The sequence below is a fragment of the Pelmatolapia mariae genome, linkage group LG20 (assembly GCF_036321145.2).
Source record: "Pelmatolapia mariae isolate MD_Pm_ZW linkage group LG20, Pm_UMD_F_2, whole genome shotgun sequence".
NCBI lineage: Eukaryota > Metazoa > Chordata > Actinopteri > Cichliformes > Cichlidae > Pelmatolapia > Pelmatolapia mariae.
Window position 1 is genome coordinate 36,463,616 of NC_086244.1, and position 20,959 is coordinate 36,484,574.

Sequence of the window (20,959 nt, forward strand, 5' to 3'; positions counted from 1 at the left end):
GTAATAATACAAAATATTAATACTTGATATGGAGGATATCCATCATCTTCTGTGGCAAACCTGATACATAAATGTGTTTATGATGTGTTTAGTGAAAATAAGCTTAGGTAAATACAGTTAGAATCAAATATCCACACATCTCTTGTGTGCAAAAAGAAATTCCTGTTCAATCTTAATCTGTCCTATGTAGTTCTTGACAATGTAAAATTTAACATGCCATTAAAATATCAAAAGACTACTTGATAACCAACATATTTTGTATTTGACTTTAAATGTAGTCATATTTCTAATTTGGTTAGAAATATTTCTCATGGAGGCTGTTTCCTATTTACAGATGGTGGTCCAACAACAAACGGCAGATGGAAGTGTTGTGCTGTATAGCTGACTGTAAGGTGACTTAACCGTTGTCACCTCCTCAGTGAGGACAAAGAGCTGTAGGGACAAAGAGAAGAGTGTTTACTAAAGCTTACTAAATTTAATATTACAATAGGTTAATATACTACATACTGCGTGTGTTATAATTCATAGATATTACAATCTAATAAATAGAACATAAATGTAAAATAGGATGTATTGTACTATACACTTAATGAATACAAATATGTCAGTTCAGTTCCGAGATGCTTTATTTTGAAAGTGCTAACAGGAACGTAGTATTCGCTATGACGTTTTTCTTGACTCCTATAGCGGGGTGGTCGGGTTTGGTCACTGTTGATACAGAGACAGCATGAGACAGTTCTCTGCTCGGATCATGCAAGCATGGGGATATTTGGAGGAGAAGACAGTTTGACAGCTAACTCAAAGAAAAGGTAAGCCACAAATCTCAACATCAGGCACTAGGAACAGTCCAGGGCACGACTTATTACAATGTTTATGAGCCTTCACTTGAATTGTGGCCACACAGCGCAAGATGCAAACGTGTTGTATCTTATGAAAAAGAAAAACTGTACCAATGCAATGCATAAGAAAAGTTACTCCATGACTGTGGAAAATCCACGATGTAGGCATGTAAATCCGATACAAGGTGTCTGTAACACGTAGTAATAATCATGCACGTTGTATTTTTCGCAAAAAATAATAGAACTATTTATGAGTATGTTTATTATGATAGAGAACAATAAGGTTTTTGTAGCTGACACTCACTGAAAGCATTTTATGCAATATTAAAAGATTCTAACATTTTGTATATAGGGTTCATGCAAGTTGAGGGAAGGTCACACCCTGAGCTGACTCCTTGGCTGCTACTGCTGTTGCAGTTCTAAGTAATATATGAATAGAATACAGAGGGATAAAATAGTGTATGCCATGATTATCTTCACTACTGCGAAGCACAGATGGCAGATGGTCAATATCAGGGAGTCTGCAGTGAGTCAGCATGGCATGAAAAGTAAATGACATCTGACAGTAAAGATGGACAATATAGCAGTGCTTTAGTGGGAGGTGATAGTGTTTCCTGTCATTAGGAGCGCTCTGAGATTCAATCAAGCGCTAGATGGCTTCTAATAGAACAGTTTTTTAAAGCAGTAAGCCATGTGGGGAAGGGATTTCTGCTGAAATTGACATTGCTGTTGTAAAATCTTCACATCCTTGACTAATGCTGGTTGATAAACTAATTACAGAATGCAAATTAAGCAAGGCGTCCCCAAGTGCTCCTTTTGACATTCAGTCTGACTTAACAGCACAGAGAGTAAAATAATATAGGAAACACAGAGGTGCACACAAGCTTGCTCGAAGTTGTTCACAGCAGACTGACAAGTGCTTTGTTATTTCTCTTACCATTTGCATTTCTCCCGGGTGATTTTCATTTCCTTCTACATGCACATTAGCAATCACTAGAAAACCTCTGCAGACTGGTAGGACTTGCTTTGTATGTGTGTGTGTTTTAAAAAAAGAGAGATAGAGAATCACATGCTCTGTATAAGTGACTCTCACTTGTTTTATTACATTTCTATCAAAACTTTACAAGAAACCTTTATGTCAACAACAGTTTCCTGTTTTGCTTTGTGCATTTGTTTCTTATATTTGCCATTCGAATTAGGTTTCTTCAAGACTACCCACTGTGCTCTCGACCTAGTGTTGCCAAGGTGTAGTCATCATACCTATGCATTCTCAGCTCTCAGACCACCTCATTGCTTGATTTCTTGTGAATGCTCTAAGATGTTTCCTGGACTTTGCATGTGCCTGTGGGAAACTTTGCACCCCTGCACTCTAGTGTGTGTCTGAGTGGAACAGCCTGCTCTTGCCAGGCAGCTATCAGTGTATTAATAGGTGTTTGAGCTGCTACTTTGGTCCCAACCCCCAACTGGCTTTTCAGTTTTCATAACACAAACAGGCCAACAAACCCCCCTGCCCGACCCCCACCCCCCCACTGCTACATAAAACAAAACAAAACAAAAACAAAAACAAAAAAAAATCTGAGCTTATTTTAGGCTCAGTGGTAGATAACTGACAGTTTGGGTTGCATGCTGTATGTTAATAATAGGTGGTGAGTTGCAGGGTTTGTTGTTAGGTAGCCTAAGATGACCTGTCATTCAGTCATAGATAGGATTTTCTTTTTTTTTTAGATTGTGTTATCTATAAAACTTTAGAAATAAAGGTCATTTTAAAGGTTATTTCTACAACAGGAACCAGCTTGTTGATGTCACATTTGAATTATTCCTTTTTTACATGGCTATATTAGATTTTCTTTTTCCTAGGAAGTTGAATAAGTGGAGGAAAGAAAGAACAAGACTGAGTCTGTTTATTCTCAAGGGGAAACTAAAGAAGAACTCTAGTGTGATATATGGGAAATGGGGGAAAAAAAGAATCATAGTAGATGCTTTGGTGGTGAACATGGTGTCAGGCTGACCATATCTGGGAACTGTGTCAGGGTGTGCTTGCTCCCACGCTGGATGATAGATGGGAAGGATGGCTAAACCTGGCATATTTACCATTTTATTAGTTTTAATTTCCCTCTGTGTCATCATTAGCCACGGGTGTTGGCAGTAATCTGTTAGGTGGGAGCGCTTGTGTTTGGTTGTATAGAGCAGTTAAGAAGATGTCAGACTTCCTCTATTCACTGGTCCGTGCTGCTTGTGCTTCTTTTATGGTCCCAGGGACAAAAAAGTATAAATAAGAAACAAAAAAGGAACCGCATGGCATAGCTCCAAGCTGCAGGAGCTATTTTTGGGACCAGCTATGGGAACATAACCAAGCTCCCAATAAGTCATACATGGACAGCATGGTGGCTGTAAATCCTGGTGCTATTGGTGGGCTGACTCTCATAAGTGATTTACAGGATCAGATAATGTTAAGAGACCACTTTCTGCACACCTTGCCGTTGTTCATAGCATTAAACAAACACAGAGCCTCAACTGTAGAGTGTATTAAATCAAACAATACGTTTTGTCTGGATCACTTTACAATGTGGAGATCATATTTCTTTGAGGTCACTCTAAGTAGAAAGCATTTGTTTTATGAAAGTGCTGTGCATCCTTTCCATCACCCCCTGCCGGTAAGTTCAAGTACCCTGTTTGACCTGTAATTAAAGCTCCTTGTGGTTATTGCATAACAGGCTCTTGTGTGTTGACTAGTTGCTGGCTCTTGTTGTTCTGCAACAGGTTAGTGGGCAGGTTTTTAAACTATGTCTTCTATTTCCAAATAGCTGCTTATAAGATGTGTGAGTATAGCTATTGCCAGACAAAAGAAGAAAGAAGCTACCTTCACTTGGTTCCTACATTCACAAGGGGTCTTCCTTGTAGCTCCACATTTTCGACTTGGCTTTTTTTTTTTAAAAAATACACCAGACAAATGCAGAAATGCAAAGACCTCTGAAATTTTTCAGTTCACTTTTGATTTCTGAAAGGAGTTATCAGCCGTTGTGCACCAAAAGGCCTCTGGATGCAGCTGGACAGAGATACACTCACAAAAATCTGTAAAGCACTAATTATATAAAATTATAGGTTCATTTATTCAAATAACTAATCATTAAGGAAAATATGCTTGGTATAAACTGAATTTATACCAATCAAGTCAATTTCATTTGACCAGATTTGATCAAATTTAACATTTTACACTGTACTAATGTAACATGGAAAACTGAAATGTAATCAGATTACTTAAAGTCAGTATTTGGGGCATAAATATTTTTTTCAGTGTACAACCAACTATAGCAATGAGTCAGCATTTGTAAACAGATCATAACATGCAGATATGACTCAGTAACATATCAATGAAAATCTCTTTGCATAGAAGGGAAAACAGAAACACGAGCCCTCAGATCAGCCTGGATCCAGGGTTAGCATTGTTACGTAATATCAGTATTAAATGGAATCAGATACGAATATGCAGCTATGATGTGAAATGATTCAAACATAGTGACAAACATACTGAGAATGACCTCCTAACTCTGAACCGCCATGATGCTTGTAGATCATTGCCTTGCTTTTCAAAACACATTTATCATATGGTTGAGTCTCGTGGCTCTCACTAGCTGCATCAAACAACAGACAAAATAAGGAACCATCTGCTTAGCAAGCTAAATACCTGAATGTAAAAGCAGTGTTATATGGGGGGGATGCAATGGAATTGACACTATACTAGATACACTAGATATTTCCACTTTTGCCAGACTTACAAATCAAGTGAAAAAATTTTTATAGGATGTGTTTTTGGAAACATTTCTGAAATTAGAAGCAAGATGTGGGGTGCTACCGAGGTAACCTCGGGTTTAATATGAATGGTTTTTATGAAGCAGTTTTTTTCAGAATATTTTCAATTCAGTTTAGTTAGAACTAGTGAGACATTCAGCTCTCTTCAAAGCTAAGCGTTAAGAGGTGGCTTACTCAGAGACCAGCAAAATCACATCTTTTGCTGACAAGCAGCTTAATGAGATGTTTTTAGATATAATCTTAGTTAAAACCCTAAAGACTTGTGCAGGTTGTCACTATAAGGTTGTACAGGTTTTTATTGTTAGTTGTTTAACTACTCACCATTCAGCACCAACATGGTTGCAATATTAAGGACAAGTGTAATCCATGCTACATGCACACATCTAAGAAAGACATTAATTTAGTGGAACACAGAATTGTAACTACAGAGGGATCTACCTTTTTGTTAATGCAGGGCAAGTGTTATTGATAAGCCTTTTAACTTGCACAGTCTGGCCAGAGCCAGCTTTTCTTCCTGGCTTTGGCTTCACCAGCTGTGTCGCTTATTCCTCATATTTGTTTAGGTTTATAGTTTTTTCCTCTTTGTGAGAAAGAGAACAAGAAGTGTGCACTCTCACTCCATGTTTACAAGCTCCTGGCCACAAGTGATTGGCAAGTTGATAACCTCTGTTGTGTGACTGCACAGCATGATTAGGTTTAGCAAAACCAGCTCATGGAAATTATTTCTGGGTTAGTGAACAGTACAATGAGTGCAGATGTGGTTAATAGACATTCTCATCCTCCCGTTTATTAAAAAATAATAATAAAAATTATGTGACGTGTTCTATTACTTAAGGCAAACAAATGAATCTGTAATGGTATTGATATCTCCAAGCACACTCCAAATTACTGTAAACGTCTGCCTACTTGTGAGAAAAATGACCTCGGGGCTGCTGTTCAGGACTAGCTGAGCAGCTTTGTGCTGCATATAGTCTGTTTTTTCAATTAGTACCTCCTTGTTTGAAATTAAGGCAGAGCTTATTTTTCTAGTGATGTAAGTCATGAGCAACAAAGGAGGCCTTATTTGACCTTTCATACTGTTCAAGCATACTGTGTAGATTTATTGCATGTTTACATATTAGCATGTTAAACAAAGTTGTGACTTACAGCGAACTTGCCCTCCCATTTTACTTTGTACTCGACACCCACAAACTGAACTACAAAGGGCGACAGAATAGAGATTCAAAGGCTATGCAACACTGTTCAGTTTCTAATTCTGCAAATGAACTTCCTCACCTTTCCCTACCGAACTGAGTGTTTTTATATTAAGAAGCTTTGAGAATGTTATCTGTGTCCCCCCGCTATAAAAGTCCTTTCCATATCCCTTTGTGTACACGTAACAATGGCTTATTTTTAACCTGTTGGGCTCTTTAGAAGTGGCAAGGGGAGAGCAGGGAGGAAGCTGGTGCAGGATGACAGAGGATCCATCCTTCCTGTCTCCCTTCCCTCACATATTACTATGGTTTGTGTTGCCGCTCTGTGATGCCCACCCCACCCCCAGTGAAATACAAATAAATAGGAATAATGTGTGAACAGATGCACTGAGGGACACTTCCTCAGCCACAGTAGACCTGCATGGGAGAGAAGCTGTGACAGTTTGACCTACTAGATAGTGTTTGACAGCAACTTACTGAAAGGAACTGGAAAAAACTCACTTTAAATGTTGGATATTTAAGAAACATCAAGCAGATAAGAAAACACGAGAAGCTGAATTAGCTGAATAAAACATATAGCTGGATGAGCCACAAATACCTGTTTGACTCTGTAAGCATTATTAGAAACAAAGTAAATTCATTCAAATCTAAATTTACTGTATATGAGCACTTTATTTAACAATTCAACTAGGACTGGGCGATATGGCCTAAAATTCATATCGCGATATAATTTGAAGCATGTACGATAACGATATATATCACGATATATTCTTTTCTTCTGTATAACGTATTTTCCAAACTATAAGGCACACTCAAAATCCTTTAATTTTCTCAAAAATCGAGAGTGTGCCTTATGTATGAATTCTGGTTGTGCTCACTGACCTTGAACCGATTTTGGCGTGTAGAAATCTGTTAAAAAATGTTTTAGTACAACTTTGTTAAGCCTGCTGATGGACTGCTTGATGGATTGTCAGAGCATTACGGCTGCCGTAGTGAGGAGTAATCTGGGTCCAAAACTCCGTCCCCTTCAGGTCCCAAAGTCAAACGAACACTGAGAGTTAAAAACAGTCTAAATTCTTTCATCTTTAATTAAATCATCAGCGTTGCTGCTTTATCGGGTGTAACAATTAAGTTTAACATCCATGCATCCATGAAAACAGAATTTATTAAATTTAACGGAGTTAGAAGTTAACAGGAAGTTAGCTCGCTAGTTTATACCTAAACATTTCATACTATGTTCTGACTGAGAGATTTTTGAAACTAATTAAAACGTACAGCTCTGCTACCACTTCCAACATAAGTGAAGACAGAAACACTAAACAGCAGTGCCGTTTGCAGGGTTACCGAAGTTGGACTACCTGGTATATAATGTTGTGCTACGTGATTGCTAGCGACACAGCTATGTTAGCATAACATTAGCACAGTGAAGCTGGAGGATGAACGGCAACTTTTTTTCCACTCGATAAAAGTTAACGTGAGGGTTTCTGGTGGTCAGGGACAAATGTAATCGCATAGCAGGATGCTATACACGGGCCAAACTTCAGTCAGGAGAACATAATTTACTGATGATAATGGTTGTAGCCACTGTGATACTTTCTACCAAAACAGGCGCAGCTTGATGACATCATCAACATGCGATATCGCGATATCGCGATATAGTCAAAATCTCTATCGTTGGCCAAATCTATGTCGTTTCTATCGTATATCGTTTATATCGCCCACCCCTAAATTCAACCCTAAGAGATACAGTTACTAGTTACTTTTCTACCTCAAGGTTTGAGTTTAAACAGTACTTTTATGAAATGTTATTAAATTAAAAGTATTCTGTGTGCACTTTGGAGTCTCTTGGTGTGGCCCTCCACAACAGGCCCAGTCGTATGGCCCCTTCAGAAAATTAAATTCATACCCCTGATTGTCAAACATGGAAGAGTCATATAAGGTGCCTGAAAATGTAGACACAGTAGCTTTAGTGTTTGGGAATGATTAATGGGCCCTCCACAGCAGTCCCAGTTTTTCATGGGACCCCTTGGGAAAATAAAGTGCCCTGCCCTGCAGATTAAATTCACTTCTGCTTGTGCATTGGTGAGTTAAATGAACCGATATTCCACAAAAAAGAGAGATATTCAAACCAAAGCCACCACCACCACCCCCGCCTATTATCTTACGTCACCTCCAGGGTTATCTGGGTTATGACCCTGAAGGTTGACCTTTATGGTTGGATTCTACCATATCTAACTACTACAGTACGTGCAACTTAAAGTCCTTCCATCCTGCAAAAAGTAAGAATGAAATGTTAACATCAACAGTTCATTAGAACTTTATGAATATATAAGTTCAAGTATTTACAAAATGAGGAGTGTTTATACTTTAAAATATGCTTTCCAGACAGTCACTCAGTAGTTTGAAAGACTTTTGTTAAAGGCAGTTTAGGTTAATTAGTTTTTTTAAAAAACATTGCAATATTGGCATTTATATTTAACTCTAAGTACTTATTGATACATAAACAAGCTGTAGAGCTTATTAGAGCTTTGATGTACAGAACAGTTTTCAGCTACAGTTGAAATATGGCTTTTAAATAAATATCAAGGCCAGTTTTTCTTTTTCTTCCCTCTGGTTCTCCATGGTGTTTGTGGTATTTTGTCTTATCACTGATAAACTCTCTCATCTCCAGTGGAGTGCATTCATTGTTGCTTTGAGTGGCATTTGTTTTAGTTATCTAACAAAGAAGAGATTTTAATTACACAGTCCTTTTTTCTGTTATGTTGCTGACAGCAGCGTGAGAATTCCAGCCAGCTATTTGCTCTTAGGCCTGTTAGTTTTTAAATTGGTTTTTCATAATTAATTTAAGCTTTCAGTCTGAGCTTTTGTTCTTTTATATATACCCATGGGGTCTGGATTTTCTCAAACTAACTGCATTCTTCCCAAAATAACTTTCTCGAGTTACTGCTTTTAAGGCAAAAATGCTCTTTTCCCTACAGTTCAAATTCCTTTAACCCTGCAAAAATGCAACACTGAAATTGATAACACATGTACTAACAATAATATTCTATTTTTGTTTATGCAAAATTAGCCATTGTGCAATTATGCAATAATGACCGCTAGGGTCAGTGGAGAAAAAAAAAGTTGTTTTATTTCACAGCAGCATCTGCAGTCCATTTTACTGAGTAAAAGAACCAATAAAGCTAATTCTGGGACAGCAAAAACAAAAAGCTGTAGTACAGACCATATAGTCATGCAAAAAAACAAGTATGTCCCATGAAAATTATAGGAATTTCTTTTTAACCAATTTTTTTTTCGCATTTCTGAGCAAGAAGCAAACATTTTATCAAAATTGATAGTATAAGATAAGATAAGATAAGACTTTATTGATCCCACGGCAGGGAAATTTGTTCTACCTTCAAGCAAGGAAAAATGTGCATTTTCATTCATTTATTTATCAAAAATATCAGCAGATGTGACCTCTGATAGAGGTTACATTAATAATAAAAATGATAACTTTATTTATAAAGCGCTTTCAAACAAAGTGCTGAACAGCTATTTGAAGATTTTAAAAAAGATAAGTGAATAAAAGTATTTTTATTCATCTTTAGGCATGAAAAAAAGATTTTTGAACTTGATTTTTTTAAAATATGTACTTTTCAAAGAGTTGGTTACATGTCCACTTAGGTGGACAACATACGTTTTGACTTATGAATTTGACACATCAGTGTCCAGTGTAGTGGTTTATGTGCAAGTATATCAACAGTGACACAAATACAAGAAAGCAGCTGTCCACAAAGATAGCTGTCCACTGTAGTGGCCACTATGCGTGAAATGGTTAAAGCCTTGTAGGTGAGCAACAGGACCTTAAAATCTGCTCGAACCTGACAAGGCAACCAGTGAAGAGATTTCAGCACTGGCATTTTTGGCTAAAATGCGAGCAGCTGCATTTTGTACCATCTGTAAATCTGTAAACCTCTAAAACCTTTCTTCGGTAACCCAGAAAGAAGAGTGTTATAATAATCAATGCACAAACACACAAATGCAGTCTTCTCCTGGTTTCAAACACTTGAACTTTAACAAGAGTTACCTGCAGATCCAGTGATGAAAGTTTGGAGTTCTTTAAACAGACTGAATTTGCTGGGGAGCCGAGTCTTGTCAGACATTTAAAAGCCATGTCTTTTGTTAACGACCTTCCTCACTGTGAAATGATTTAAATAAATTAACTGGAATTTTTTATTTTAAATCCTGGCTAAAAAGTTGTAGTTGCTATCTACAGCCACCGGATAACATGTTTGTTAGTTCAAGTGATAATACCAGTCATGTCTATATTATATATTATTTGAGACTGTATGACTTGTACATCACCTACCCACATAGCAAAATTGGTATGGCCCCGATCTGGCCCACACAATGTGCTTATACATGGCCCACATACCGCAAAGAATAACGGCCCTTTGGTGGCCCCGATCTGGTTTGCCAGGGGTGGCCCACACATGGGCCAGCACAAGGCCAGTTGCAGACACACTGCTGGCCCTGTGCTGGCCCAGATGTCAGCCTAATGTGTACCTTAATCAAGCCATGTAATAACAACATGTGCTGGAAGATAATAGTGCAAAAGTAACATGGCAAAACTCTGTTCAGACAGTGAATGGACTGATTCTTATATAGTACTTTTCTACTCTTCCAGATTACTCAAAGTGCTCTATACAACATGCCACATTCACCCAAACAAACACTTTCTCTAGACTGAGTGCTTCCTAACTATATTCAGACACAGACTTGCAGACTGGAGGAGCCAGGGATCAAACCACTAACCTTCCGATCAGTAGGTGACCTGCTCTACCGCCTGAGCTACAGCCACCCACTGGCACAGATGAGCAAACCGTCACTAGGTTTGGGATAAAGTGTACACTCACAAACCTGTCAAATCTGCATTTGAAACATTGGCTACCATAGCAGTATAGTATTGCAACATGGCATTTAGGTCTTCTGACTAAAATAGGAAAATAGGAAGATAAATAGTGCCATCATTGCCAGACCTGGCCCACATCTGTTTGACATACACCCTGCCATGACACCAGTCAGTCAGAAGTGCCAGCTTGATGCTGGATCCAGGGAAGACCTATTTTCTATGGGCCTGGGCCACATACACCAAACCACAATCGGGCCAGATGTGGCGTGCCATTGCATAAACAGGCCCTGGCCCATATCTGGATGACATACGTCTTATCATGCCAGAAGTCAACCAGCAGTGCCGGCTTGATACCAGATACAGGCCAGACCTGCTTGCTATGTGGGCAGAGGTGACTGTCGTTGTGTTTTGGCACTATATAAATAAAACTTAACTGAATTAAATATCTTTTGCTACAATATCACTGATCATGAAGAACAAAATTCAATAATGAATTAAATCTATTCAGTAAGGACTGGGGAAGGTCTAAACTCCTACTCTACGATAGGTGATTTTAGCAAACACAGTAAAACAGGGAAAACAGTGGCTCAGACTGCAGGGCATACTGACCACACTACAGAAACACAATTTCTCAGAAACAGTTACCTCAAAAGACCGGAATGCAGTGATGTTATGAGACATGCTGTGTCTCTCGTAGTTCCCCCCTACTTGAAAGTCTTCTTGTATCTTCTGCTGATAACATCACCACTGCCTCTCCTGCCTACACATGTTGCACATGTAACTTCATGATGGAAATGACCACTCTTTGGATGCTGTCAAACTGGCATTGTGGAAACTATAGGACGTCACAACTGATTTAAAGGAAAATGCAGTTTGAGAAAAAGCGTTTCGGGAGCTTGTGAGTAAATAGCTCGATTCAGATGGAAATGACTTTATTCGCCTCATTTTTGGAAAAGAGCGTCCGTTCACACTGAAAGATAAAATAGGAGCCAGGTTTAAGAACTGTGAGACTATAAAACTAAATATACTGTTCAAATTAAAATGGTCATGTAAAGCTCAAATGAAATAACTAAATGAAATATAATAATATTAGCTGGATAGACATAGTTCAAGATAAATATAAAACAGTGAGTGTCCAAAAGGCAAAGGATATATTGTAAATGGACTAGTATTAGTAAATGGACTGGATATAGTCCTTTCTAACGTATAAGTACTAGTCCAAGTACCAGGAGGCTGATGGGAAATTTACTATGGTTATGTGCAGCTGGAGAAACTGTGTACTGATCCATTTAACCCATTTAACTGTAGTTTGTTCCTGTAAGGGTTTTGTGATTCCTGATCTAGTACGATTATTGTATTCCTGATCCAAATGTTCTTCGGAAGCGGATTGTGCTAATGTTCATCATAGCTACAAATCAAGCTATCACTGAAGCTCTTACAAAAGACCTGCAGAATTCTTTCAATGACTGTATATTTTTACATTTTTCACCCCCAGAAAATGTAAGCACTGTTCGCTTTTTTGCAAAGATGACCTCACCGATTTAAGGTGTAATACATTCCTTCAAAAATGGAAATCAACAACAATTGTATTCGTTTTAGAAGCGCCAAGGTCAAGCTTTTTCTCCCCTGGGCCCTGGATAATGCAGGAGAGCTCAAGGGGTCCTATATGTGGGCCACAAACTTCAGTATGTTGATGTGGTTTTGACGCCTGCTGTATCTGAAGAACAGCAACCATTTAAAAGATCCTCATTAGAAGAAGCATTAAAGCTACAGGGTGGTGGTTTTCTTGTGGGCAGGATTGCTCTTCTTGTGTATTTTGTGCAAAAACATTACAGTGTGGTGATATTCAAACACTGGAAGGAAATGAAAGGGTGGAACACAGGCCAAAGAAACATAGCACGGTTGTTGTTATTGTTAAGTTATCTCTACATTATCTATATTTTTCTCTTACTTTTTGCTTGGGCCACTCCAGTCAGACTCCCATGTTTCTGTTTCTCATAAACTATCAAGAGGTACAGTTTGTACTTTTTCAGATGTAGACATATTTATGTTCTGTCTTCCAGAAAGAGGGAAAGGGACGATTTATTAGAGTCACTTTGGTTTAACAAAAAATAATGAGAAACACTTCTGTTTAAGGAGAGAAAAAGTCTTTAGCAATAAAGGCTTCTCACAATTTCACGATGACTGATCCTTTGTTTTTAAAGCATTTTATGACCTCAGGACATCAGGATCCTGGTATGTTTCTTCATTTTCTATTCCATAAACCGTGTTAGGTTTTATTGTTAGGTCGCTCCTTCTTTTAGAGTCTGACAGTTTATCTTAATGTAGTCAGAATTCATTTGCCAAAATCACTTGTGAAGTAGCAGTTTGGACTATTTACTTCAAACTGCTGCGCATATGTTGCGAGGTCTGTGAGTGAAACCTTGCCATCCACTGAAAACATCACCTTGAGTTCTGTGGTTGCCAAGAAAGGCTACAGCATCTGACACGTGTTTGGACTCATGTTAGTATTTTCTGTTATTAGCACTTCCAATAGGTGATGACTCTCTGCTGTTACTCCTTTGCATTATTACTAGTGTGAGGCTGCTACATGTGGTGAACTGGTGGCCCTGATTTGTTTTTACAGCTGTTACCAGACAAGCAAGCAATGCATACCAGTTTGACAGTGACCGCTCTCAGACCATCTAAACATCTCACTAGGGAAAGAAAGAAAGAAAGAAAGAAAGAAAGAAAGAAAGAAAGAAAGAAAGAAAGAAAGAAAGAAAGAAAGAAAGAACTCTATTAAAGGAATGTACTGAGCTATTGGAAAAAGCCTGACCTATACTGGACTTTAGTTGCTGTTATGTAATTTTGCTAATGTTTTTATTTTTATTTTAAAAAAATGCAAATATATACCATCAGACCTTGATAGCATGGGTGTCTTATCATCTTGCTGTTGCTAATTTTAGTGCTTTTGTCACGAGTTCAATAATTATATACATGTCAATCTAATTCCAATTAAATTCAGTTTTATTGAGATATGATATTGGAGAGAAAACCCCAACATTCAAATAATCCCTTATGAGCAAACACTATGTGTAGCAAGCCTTCCTTTTTAACAGGAAGACACTTCCAGTTAAAAGGTCATTATTCCAGGATCATCAGACTGGAAGGAAGTTTTTCCAAGATCAGGATCAGCCTCATGGAGGACTGTAATGTGAGCAGCTAGTGGATCACGTGATCCATAGTAACAGTAAGCTTTATCAAAAAGTCAAGTCAAGCTAGTTTATTTCTACAGCACATTTAAACAACAGACATTGACCAAAATGCTGCACAACAGTAAAATCAAAATCAATCAATCAATCAAAAAAGAAAACAATACAAATGAAGGATAAAAAAAAAATAATAAAAATAAAGTCATAACAACTTTGATAAATACTAAAAATGAAGATAGTAAAAGAAAAAGAGACACAGTGGGGAAAATAAAACAGAAGCTGGCCTGAAGCTGGAAAATGAAAAGAAGAATGCTTAAAGTTGGGAATTCAAGATTGGTAGTTGGGTAGATGACCTAATCTGAGGAGGGAGATGATTCCAGAGTTTTGGGGCTATGACTGAGAATGCAAGGTCAGCTGTGCAAGTCCACTGGAAAATTGCTATTACGAGTAGGTGCTGATCAACAGACCTAAGTGTACAAGATCTGCCCGATAAAAAAGAAAGTTTGAAACCTAATCTTTTAAGTATTTAATTTAATTCAGGTTTATTTGTTTAGCCCCAGCTCACAACAACAACGCCTTAAGGCAATTTATACTGTAGGGTAAAGACGTACAGTATCAATGGGGAAATGATAACCTGTGAGAAAACAGTAGGTGACGGTGGAAATTAAAAGCTCCCTTTTAACAGGAAGAAACCTCAAGCACAATCAAGGTCAGAGAGGCGGGAGTCTTTTACCACGATCTGTTGGGTTTGAGAGGAAAGAGAAAAGAAAAGGATAAGTAGCGTATGAGCAGAAAAGTAGAGAGGATGTCTGCTTCCTGAGTCAAACTGAGGGTTGATTCCACAGGTGAGGAGCCTGACAGATGAAGGCTTTAATTTTGGAAAGTCCAGGAACCACAAGAAAGCCTTAACAGACTTTTAATTATTTTTTATAAGAAAAAAACCTCGTCTGTGGAAAACTGATCATTGAAGTATAAATATGGTGTAAATCACAGCACAGCTGATTAAAGCCAAAGCCGTGTCTTAGGAGGTCTACTAATCAGGGGGAACCTCCTTGCAAGTTACTGAACCACCATGTAGTGGCAATGAGTGCGCGTGTGCTGGACAAAATGCACCAAAAGGGCATAGAAACTGCTCCGTGTATGTGTGGGGATCTTTTGGTTTTACAGTGTAAATATTTGAGCGCTGGGATAGTGTAGAATAGTGCAATATAAATATCTATCCAAGTAAGCTCCAGAGCATGCCCTAATATAGTCATACAGAGTCTTAGACTTATATTGAAAGTGAAAAATGATGGTGCCATGCAACACAAGAAAAGCACAGTGACTTGACCCACATCAGTGTCTGCTCAGCTGTTATGCTACTCTGCTACATGTACTGCAGACAGTGCCGGGACTTTTAATAAACATGGTCAAAATTTGGAGATTGATTAGATTTATTGCTGTTTATACTTAAGCAGACAGTATAGTGAGGTATGAATTAAAATTTCTTTATATAATGCTGTGGAAAGGTTAACTAAATTAGGGGGAAAACTTATGTTATTGTTGTCATTTTACACAGTATTAGTGATACTGTCCCAGCTGGCCTGCTGTAGCTACAGTGGTAAAGGCGCTCAGAGCTACAGTATAAAGACTCATTGTTTTCTTCATGAACCAGGTTATTGTAAGCTGCATGTGCTGATACTTTGTCAAAGTGATGTGTTTTTTTATGTCTGCACTCAGTACGACTTTTCTTTTTTAAACACTGTTTGAATCTCTGAGTTCAAACACTGGTCAGCAGTGATTCCCAGCTTTTTTTCATAGCCGTAGAAGAAAAGCAGTCACAACATTCTTCAGTGTCACTGACATGTCAGTGATTTTCGGGCTTTTGTTCTCACCTGATGAACCGGTGTGACTGAGATAAATGCTGACAGGAAGCAGTGTAGGATGAGAAAAACCAGAGGACAAAAAATAGTTTGGGAGGAAGAGTCTTCAAGAGCAGCAGTAAGAGAAAAAGAAAGAGATCAAGCGGAAAGGGTGTTGGCTTTATTGTATGTGTGCGTCTTAATGTGTTTGTCTGGCCAAATATAGGACACACAATTCTCTGGGTACAGTCAAATCAGCATGCATCTGGATCACCTAAGTTCAAATTGAGAGGTGATGACCTGGGAGAAAATAAAAGACTACAAAACCACAGGGACAAAGGAAGTGACAAATCAGCAATAGCATCTCAGTTTGTTACCGCAAAACAAAGACAAACCAAACCACTTGGCTACAATTCACAGATAGATTGCAAGCAGTGTTTATTGGTGACAATGGCACATAGCGAGCACTTGCCAAGGCATTATGATATGTGCGGGTGCGTGTCCTTGGGTTAACAATGTTCTGATGGGGAACAATACATTACGAGAGGCAACTGTGTACAAAACAGAAAGAGGGGCATTCATTGTTTGGTTCTTGATGGATTGAATCATAATTATAAATATTTGTGTGTGTTTGTGCGTGTCATCATTGTCACTGACAGAAACTCAGAACTGAAGTTCATGGGAAAAACTGTCACAGCACAGTTTGTGATGCAAAGAAAAAAAAAGTAAAGGCAGGCTACAACAGCCTGTGGCTACGGTGTTGTTCTTCGCTGGTAGGACGCCATTAAAAGACCAAATCAGAAACCTATTTGCACAGGGTATTAGTAAAGATAATAGTCTATGATTCTTAATGTAAAGAATGCAAAAACACAAGTGACTTTTTTACTTCTGTAAGTTACTTAAAGATCAATATTCACATTAAATTCCCCCTGTGCTGCAGTCAATTTGAAATACTCCTCAGCTGGGGAAAAAAGCTGTGGTTTAACAATCTAAAGTAATCCGTGGTTGCACTTGATCTTAGCAGACTCAGCAATACCAAAACTTTCTCTGGGTTGGTGGAGGAAAACTGCAGAAGCAAGCAGTTCGGAAAGAATCTTGCAGGCAAGCTTTACTGTAATGAGCTTGGGACATTTCCTGTGTGTTGCCTTCACTTCGAACCTAGTTACAAATCATTTTTGTATGCTTGCGACTGACTCATGAGTATTTAACATTGGCGAACTGATATTTTAATTATAATAAGTGTAGTTTAAGCTGTTTTATGCAATACAAGTACATGACATCCAGTCTGTGCCCAGACTTATAAGAATACAATACAATACAATACAACTTTATTTATATAGCACATTTAAAACCAAAGGCACCCCAAAGTGCTTCACAATAATACAATAGATCAAAATAAATTTATATAAAAGGCATTACCAAAATACAAAACAAGCACTAACACTAACAGATGGGAAGCACTAATTAGACCAGACGTGTGGGCTAAATAAAGTAGGTATCCTCAATTCGGAGGGTCATTTCATACATATATAATATCAACTAAGAGGCTAAACAAAGATACAATAATAAGATTAAAATAGATGAGATGAGGGCACTAGCTAGTCGAGAATGCCAGATTAAATAGGTAAGTTTTCAACCGTGATTTGAAAGATTGGATAGAGTCTGAGGCACGAATAGTAGTAGCAGGAAGGCTGTTCCAGAGGTTAGGTGCAGCTGAGACAAAAGCACGATCGTCCTCTGGTCCTCAGCCGAGACCTAGGTTGCACCAAGAGTAACTGACCTGATGATCTTAACGCTCGACTAGGGGTATACAGGCTGAGAAGGTCAGTGAGATAGCTAGGCGCAATATTTTTTATTATTTTAAAAGTAAGCAACAAGATTTTAAAATCAATACAATATTTGATGGGTAGCCAATGCAAGTCAGCAAGAACTGGAGTGATAGAAGCAAACTTTCCAGTTCCAGCTAGGAGGTGAGCCACAGCATTTTGAACAAGATGTAATCTGTGAAGAAATCAGCATACATTTAATTTTCTGTGTTATTTTAGTTTATTTTAGGTATGCTTAGTACACTAAAATATATTGATGTCCATAATGCTGACTTAACTTCATTTTATTATATGGTAATTTTACATGTTATTTGTGTAGAATATAAAATGTTACATTTAATGGAATCTGGTCAAATGAAATTTACTTAATTGATATACATTAAGTTTATATTTTAAGCATGTTTTCTTAAATGTTTAATTATTTGAATAACTAAGCATTTGATGGGTCCTGTTATTTGTTAATCTGTCTACCAAGCCTTTTTCTGCTTACTGTCCTCACCTACTCTGTTCAGTGTTTGTTTCTTTCTTTTCATCACCAGTGTATGTGCAATCAAAAATAAGGGAACTAAATTTTCATGAGAAAAACTGATATATAAAAAACATTATAAAAAACTATTTTTAATATATTCTATTGTCACAATGAGTAAATAAGCAACAGAGCCAAAAGCATCAAACAAGAATATTTCAGTTGTAAACTTAAACGTTTTCATCTTATATGAGTCTGTTGGATTGAGTAGGAAAAAAAATGATCCAGTCACGCAGAAGATTTTGGACGATGAAATCAAGTCTGCCTGTATTCTGAGAGCTCTTCTTTCCAGGCTCTTTTACACACAAAAAAATAATTATAAAACTGAATATTTAGAGAAACTACACCAATTTTTGGCACTGATAAAATGTTTAAATTTTAAAGGGTTGCACAGTAGATCCTGCAGTCTCTGCAGCAACTGCCTGTCTGGTTGCTCCTCCCATATAAGACTGTGTCTCGTTTTTCCTTCGATGAGACATGGATGCTCTCCATAGCTTATCATGTGAAGAAGCAGAGCAAGTTAAAGTAAGAATGCTTTACTCATACCATTAAAAGCACCAGATGCACAAACCCTTACACCGCTGACTCACAACATTTCCACACATTTCTTTCCCCCTTTGCTTTTCTATCTCTCTTATTCGCATCTGTCAAAATGCTTTCATTACTCTGTCCCCTACAGAGAATTTATTGACAATAATGTGAACTCGTATTGCTTTTTCAGATATTTTTCTCATACACTCTTCAGTTTATATTCACATCTGGCAAAATGTTTTTGTAACCATGTTGATAAAATGTTGCTATTTTATCAGTTGTGTTTGACTTTAGTCATTTGAAATCTTAAAAAAAATGTAGATGCCTCAGTTTCACAATACACTTTGCTTCAAGGAAAAATTAAACAGAATATGCAGCTGTAGATTTTTGCATTGAGCAAATCCCCGAAACAAAGTCTGACTATAGAGAGCGAGAACAACAGAATTAAAGCACACAGCCTTTTGACACCGACTGTGTATTTGTTGTTAGAGACTCTGTAACTGGCTGGCTCATTAAAGATGAAAAGCTAAAGGGAACTCGCTGCTCTTTTGCCCAAAAATAACAATAAACACACATCTGTTTCTGTGACCCTGAGTGGACAGTAGAGAGAAATGACTGCGGGAGCATGAACTTCCTTTGCTGATAAATGAGAAGATACACAAACAGCGAATAAACGTACACGGACGTGCTTATAAAACCGTGCGTTCACACAGAGGCATTTGGGTTCGGCCTGCAACAGTGACGCTATACGGAGCACTTGATTTCATGTATGCTAGTGGTGGTTTCATGTCGTACTTGAATGAAGCAGCTGAAGCCACTTAACATGTACATATGGTGGAAGACTTAGCGTACAGATGTTTCACAGTTACATTGTTCATGTTCTTCTTTTCCTTTTAGAGAAATGTGGAAAACCCTAACACTCTCCCTGCTGGTTGCACTGGCACTCTTCACAGAGGTGAGTACTCCTTTCACCCATTAGCTGTTTAAGTGTCTAATGCTTTATGTCAAAGCCAGAATGTGCTTTGATTTAATTAGAGGACATAGATTAGTAGTATCTCTAACATACTGTTTGTTTTTGATGACTACCTTGCCCAGGTGGCCCACTGTCAGGATATGGAGTCCCTGGCGGTCACTGAAAAAACAATGCCACGGCAGGAGAATTTTGCTAACATGGATTTGGCCGACTTACTTGGACAGTCGAGACGGCAGATCCTGGCTGCTCAGTTTGAATGCTACTTGAAAATAATCCGCGATCCAGAAACAGAAGAAGGTGATGATAGCACTTTACCCATTGTTCCATACGCTCATAAACTATAAGCACTTATCCCAGTTGGATGAATTTCTTTTAAGTATATTATTCCTGGTAGATGGAAGATGCTGCAGTATTAAAGAAGCATTGAAATCCCTTCTTCTGCAAATATAAACATGCACAGTATGCATGAAACAATTAATTAATAAAATTAATTAATAAAAATTAATCTGTTTTCATTGTGTTTGGAAAACATTCCACATAATTATATCAGAGCCAGTGCTAGAACAGATGACTTGTTGCATTACTAGTAGATGAAGAGGAAAGGGAAAAGGAAAATAAAAACTCTCAGCTTTCACTCATGATCTCACCAAGGCAGAAGAAAAACTTCTCAAATTCCTCACCTATATCGGAAGACTTTAAATGTTGCTAGCAACGGCATTTAAAAGCTCCGTAGAGCAAGCATACACAGGAGGTGGGGTTGTTTACCGCTAACCCACTAAGTTGTTTAAGAATGTGAAATTGGCTTGAAATAAACCCCTGAACCACCATCAACAAAAGTCTGGATATTTTCCATCCTCCACCTTTCGGGGGCAGTAAAGGAGTCCATTGCTATTGTGTAGACCTCTCTCTGTGATAAAGCAGTTGCTGTATTTTCTGTTTATGAAGTAAAAATACGTAAAGGCACTTGATGATGTTGATATCAAGGATCTGTGGGGGCCATACCATCACTTCCAGTACTTCTTGTTCTTCTTTACGCTGAAGAGAGTTCTTAATGACTTTGGCTGTGTGTTTGGGGTCGTTGTCCTGCTGCAGAATACATTTGGGGCCAATAAACAATCATTTATTTTTCTGAAAGCACTCTTTGTTTACAGCATTTTGTTTACAGCACAGTAGTGTATATATATCGTAAAGCAACATATAACATATTAAGTAACTGATAGCAGTTGATAGTAAGGAAAGTGAGGTGTATTACTGGCAGTCCTTCCTATTTGGTGTGTGCACATTCCTTGGAAAAGAGAAAGAGAGAGGGACAGAGAGAAAGAGGAAGAGAGA

General features: G+C 38.0%; 1 protein-coding gene across 2 annotated transcripts in view; it reads left to right on the plus strand.

The window, feature by feature from the left end:
* Positions 1–711: 711 nt before the first annotated feature.
* Positions 712–20,959, plus strand: part of calcrl2 (calcitonin receptor-like 2) — a 36,011-nt gene continuing 15,763 nt past the window's right edge. For both annotated transcript variants that reach the window (XM_063464159.1, XM_063464160.1), the window contains exons 1-3: positions 712–809; positions 19,552–19,609; positions 19,750–19,924. In XM_063464159.1, the coding sequence (XP_063320229.1) occupies positions 760–809; positions 19,552–19,609; positions 19,750–19,924 (283 nt within the window). In that variant the 5' untranslated portion in view covers positions 712–759. The remainder of the gene's footprint in view (positions 810–19,551; positions 19,610–19,749; positions 19,925–20,959) is intronic.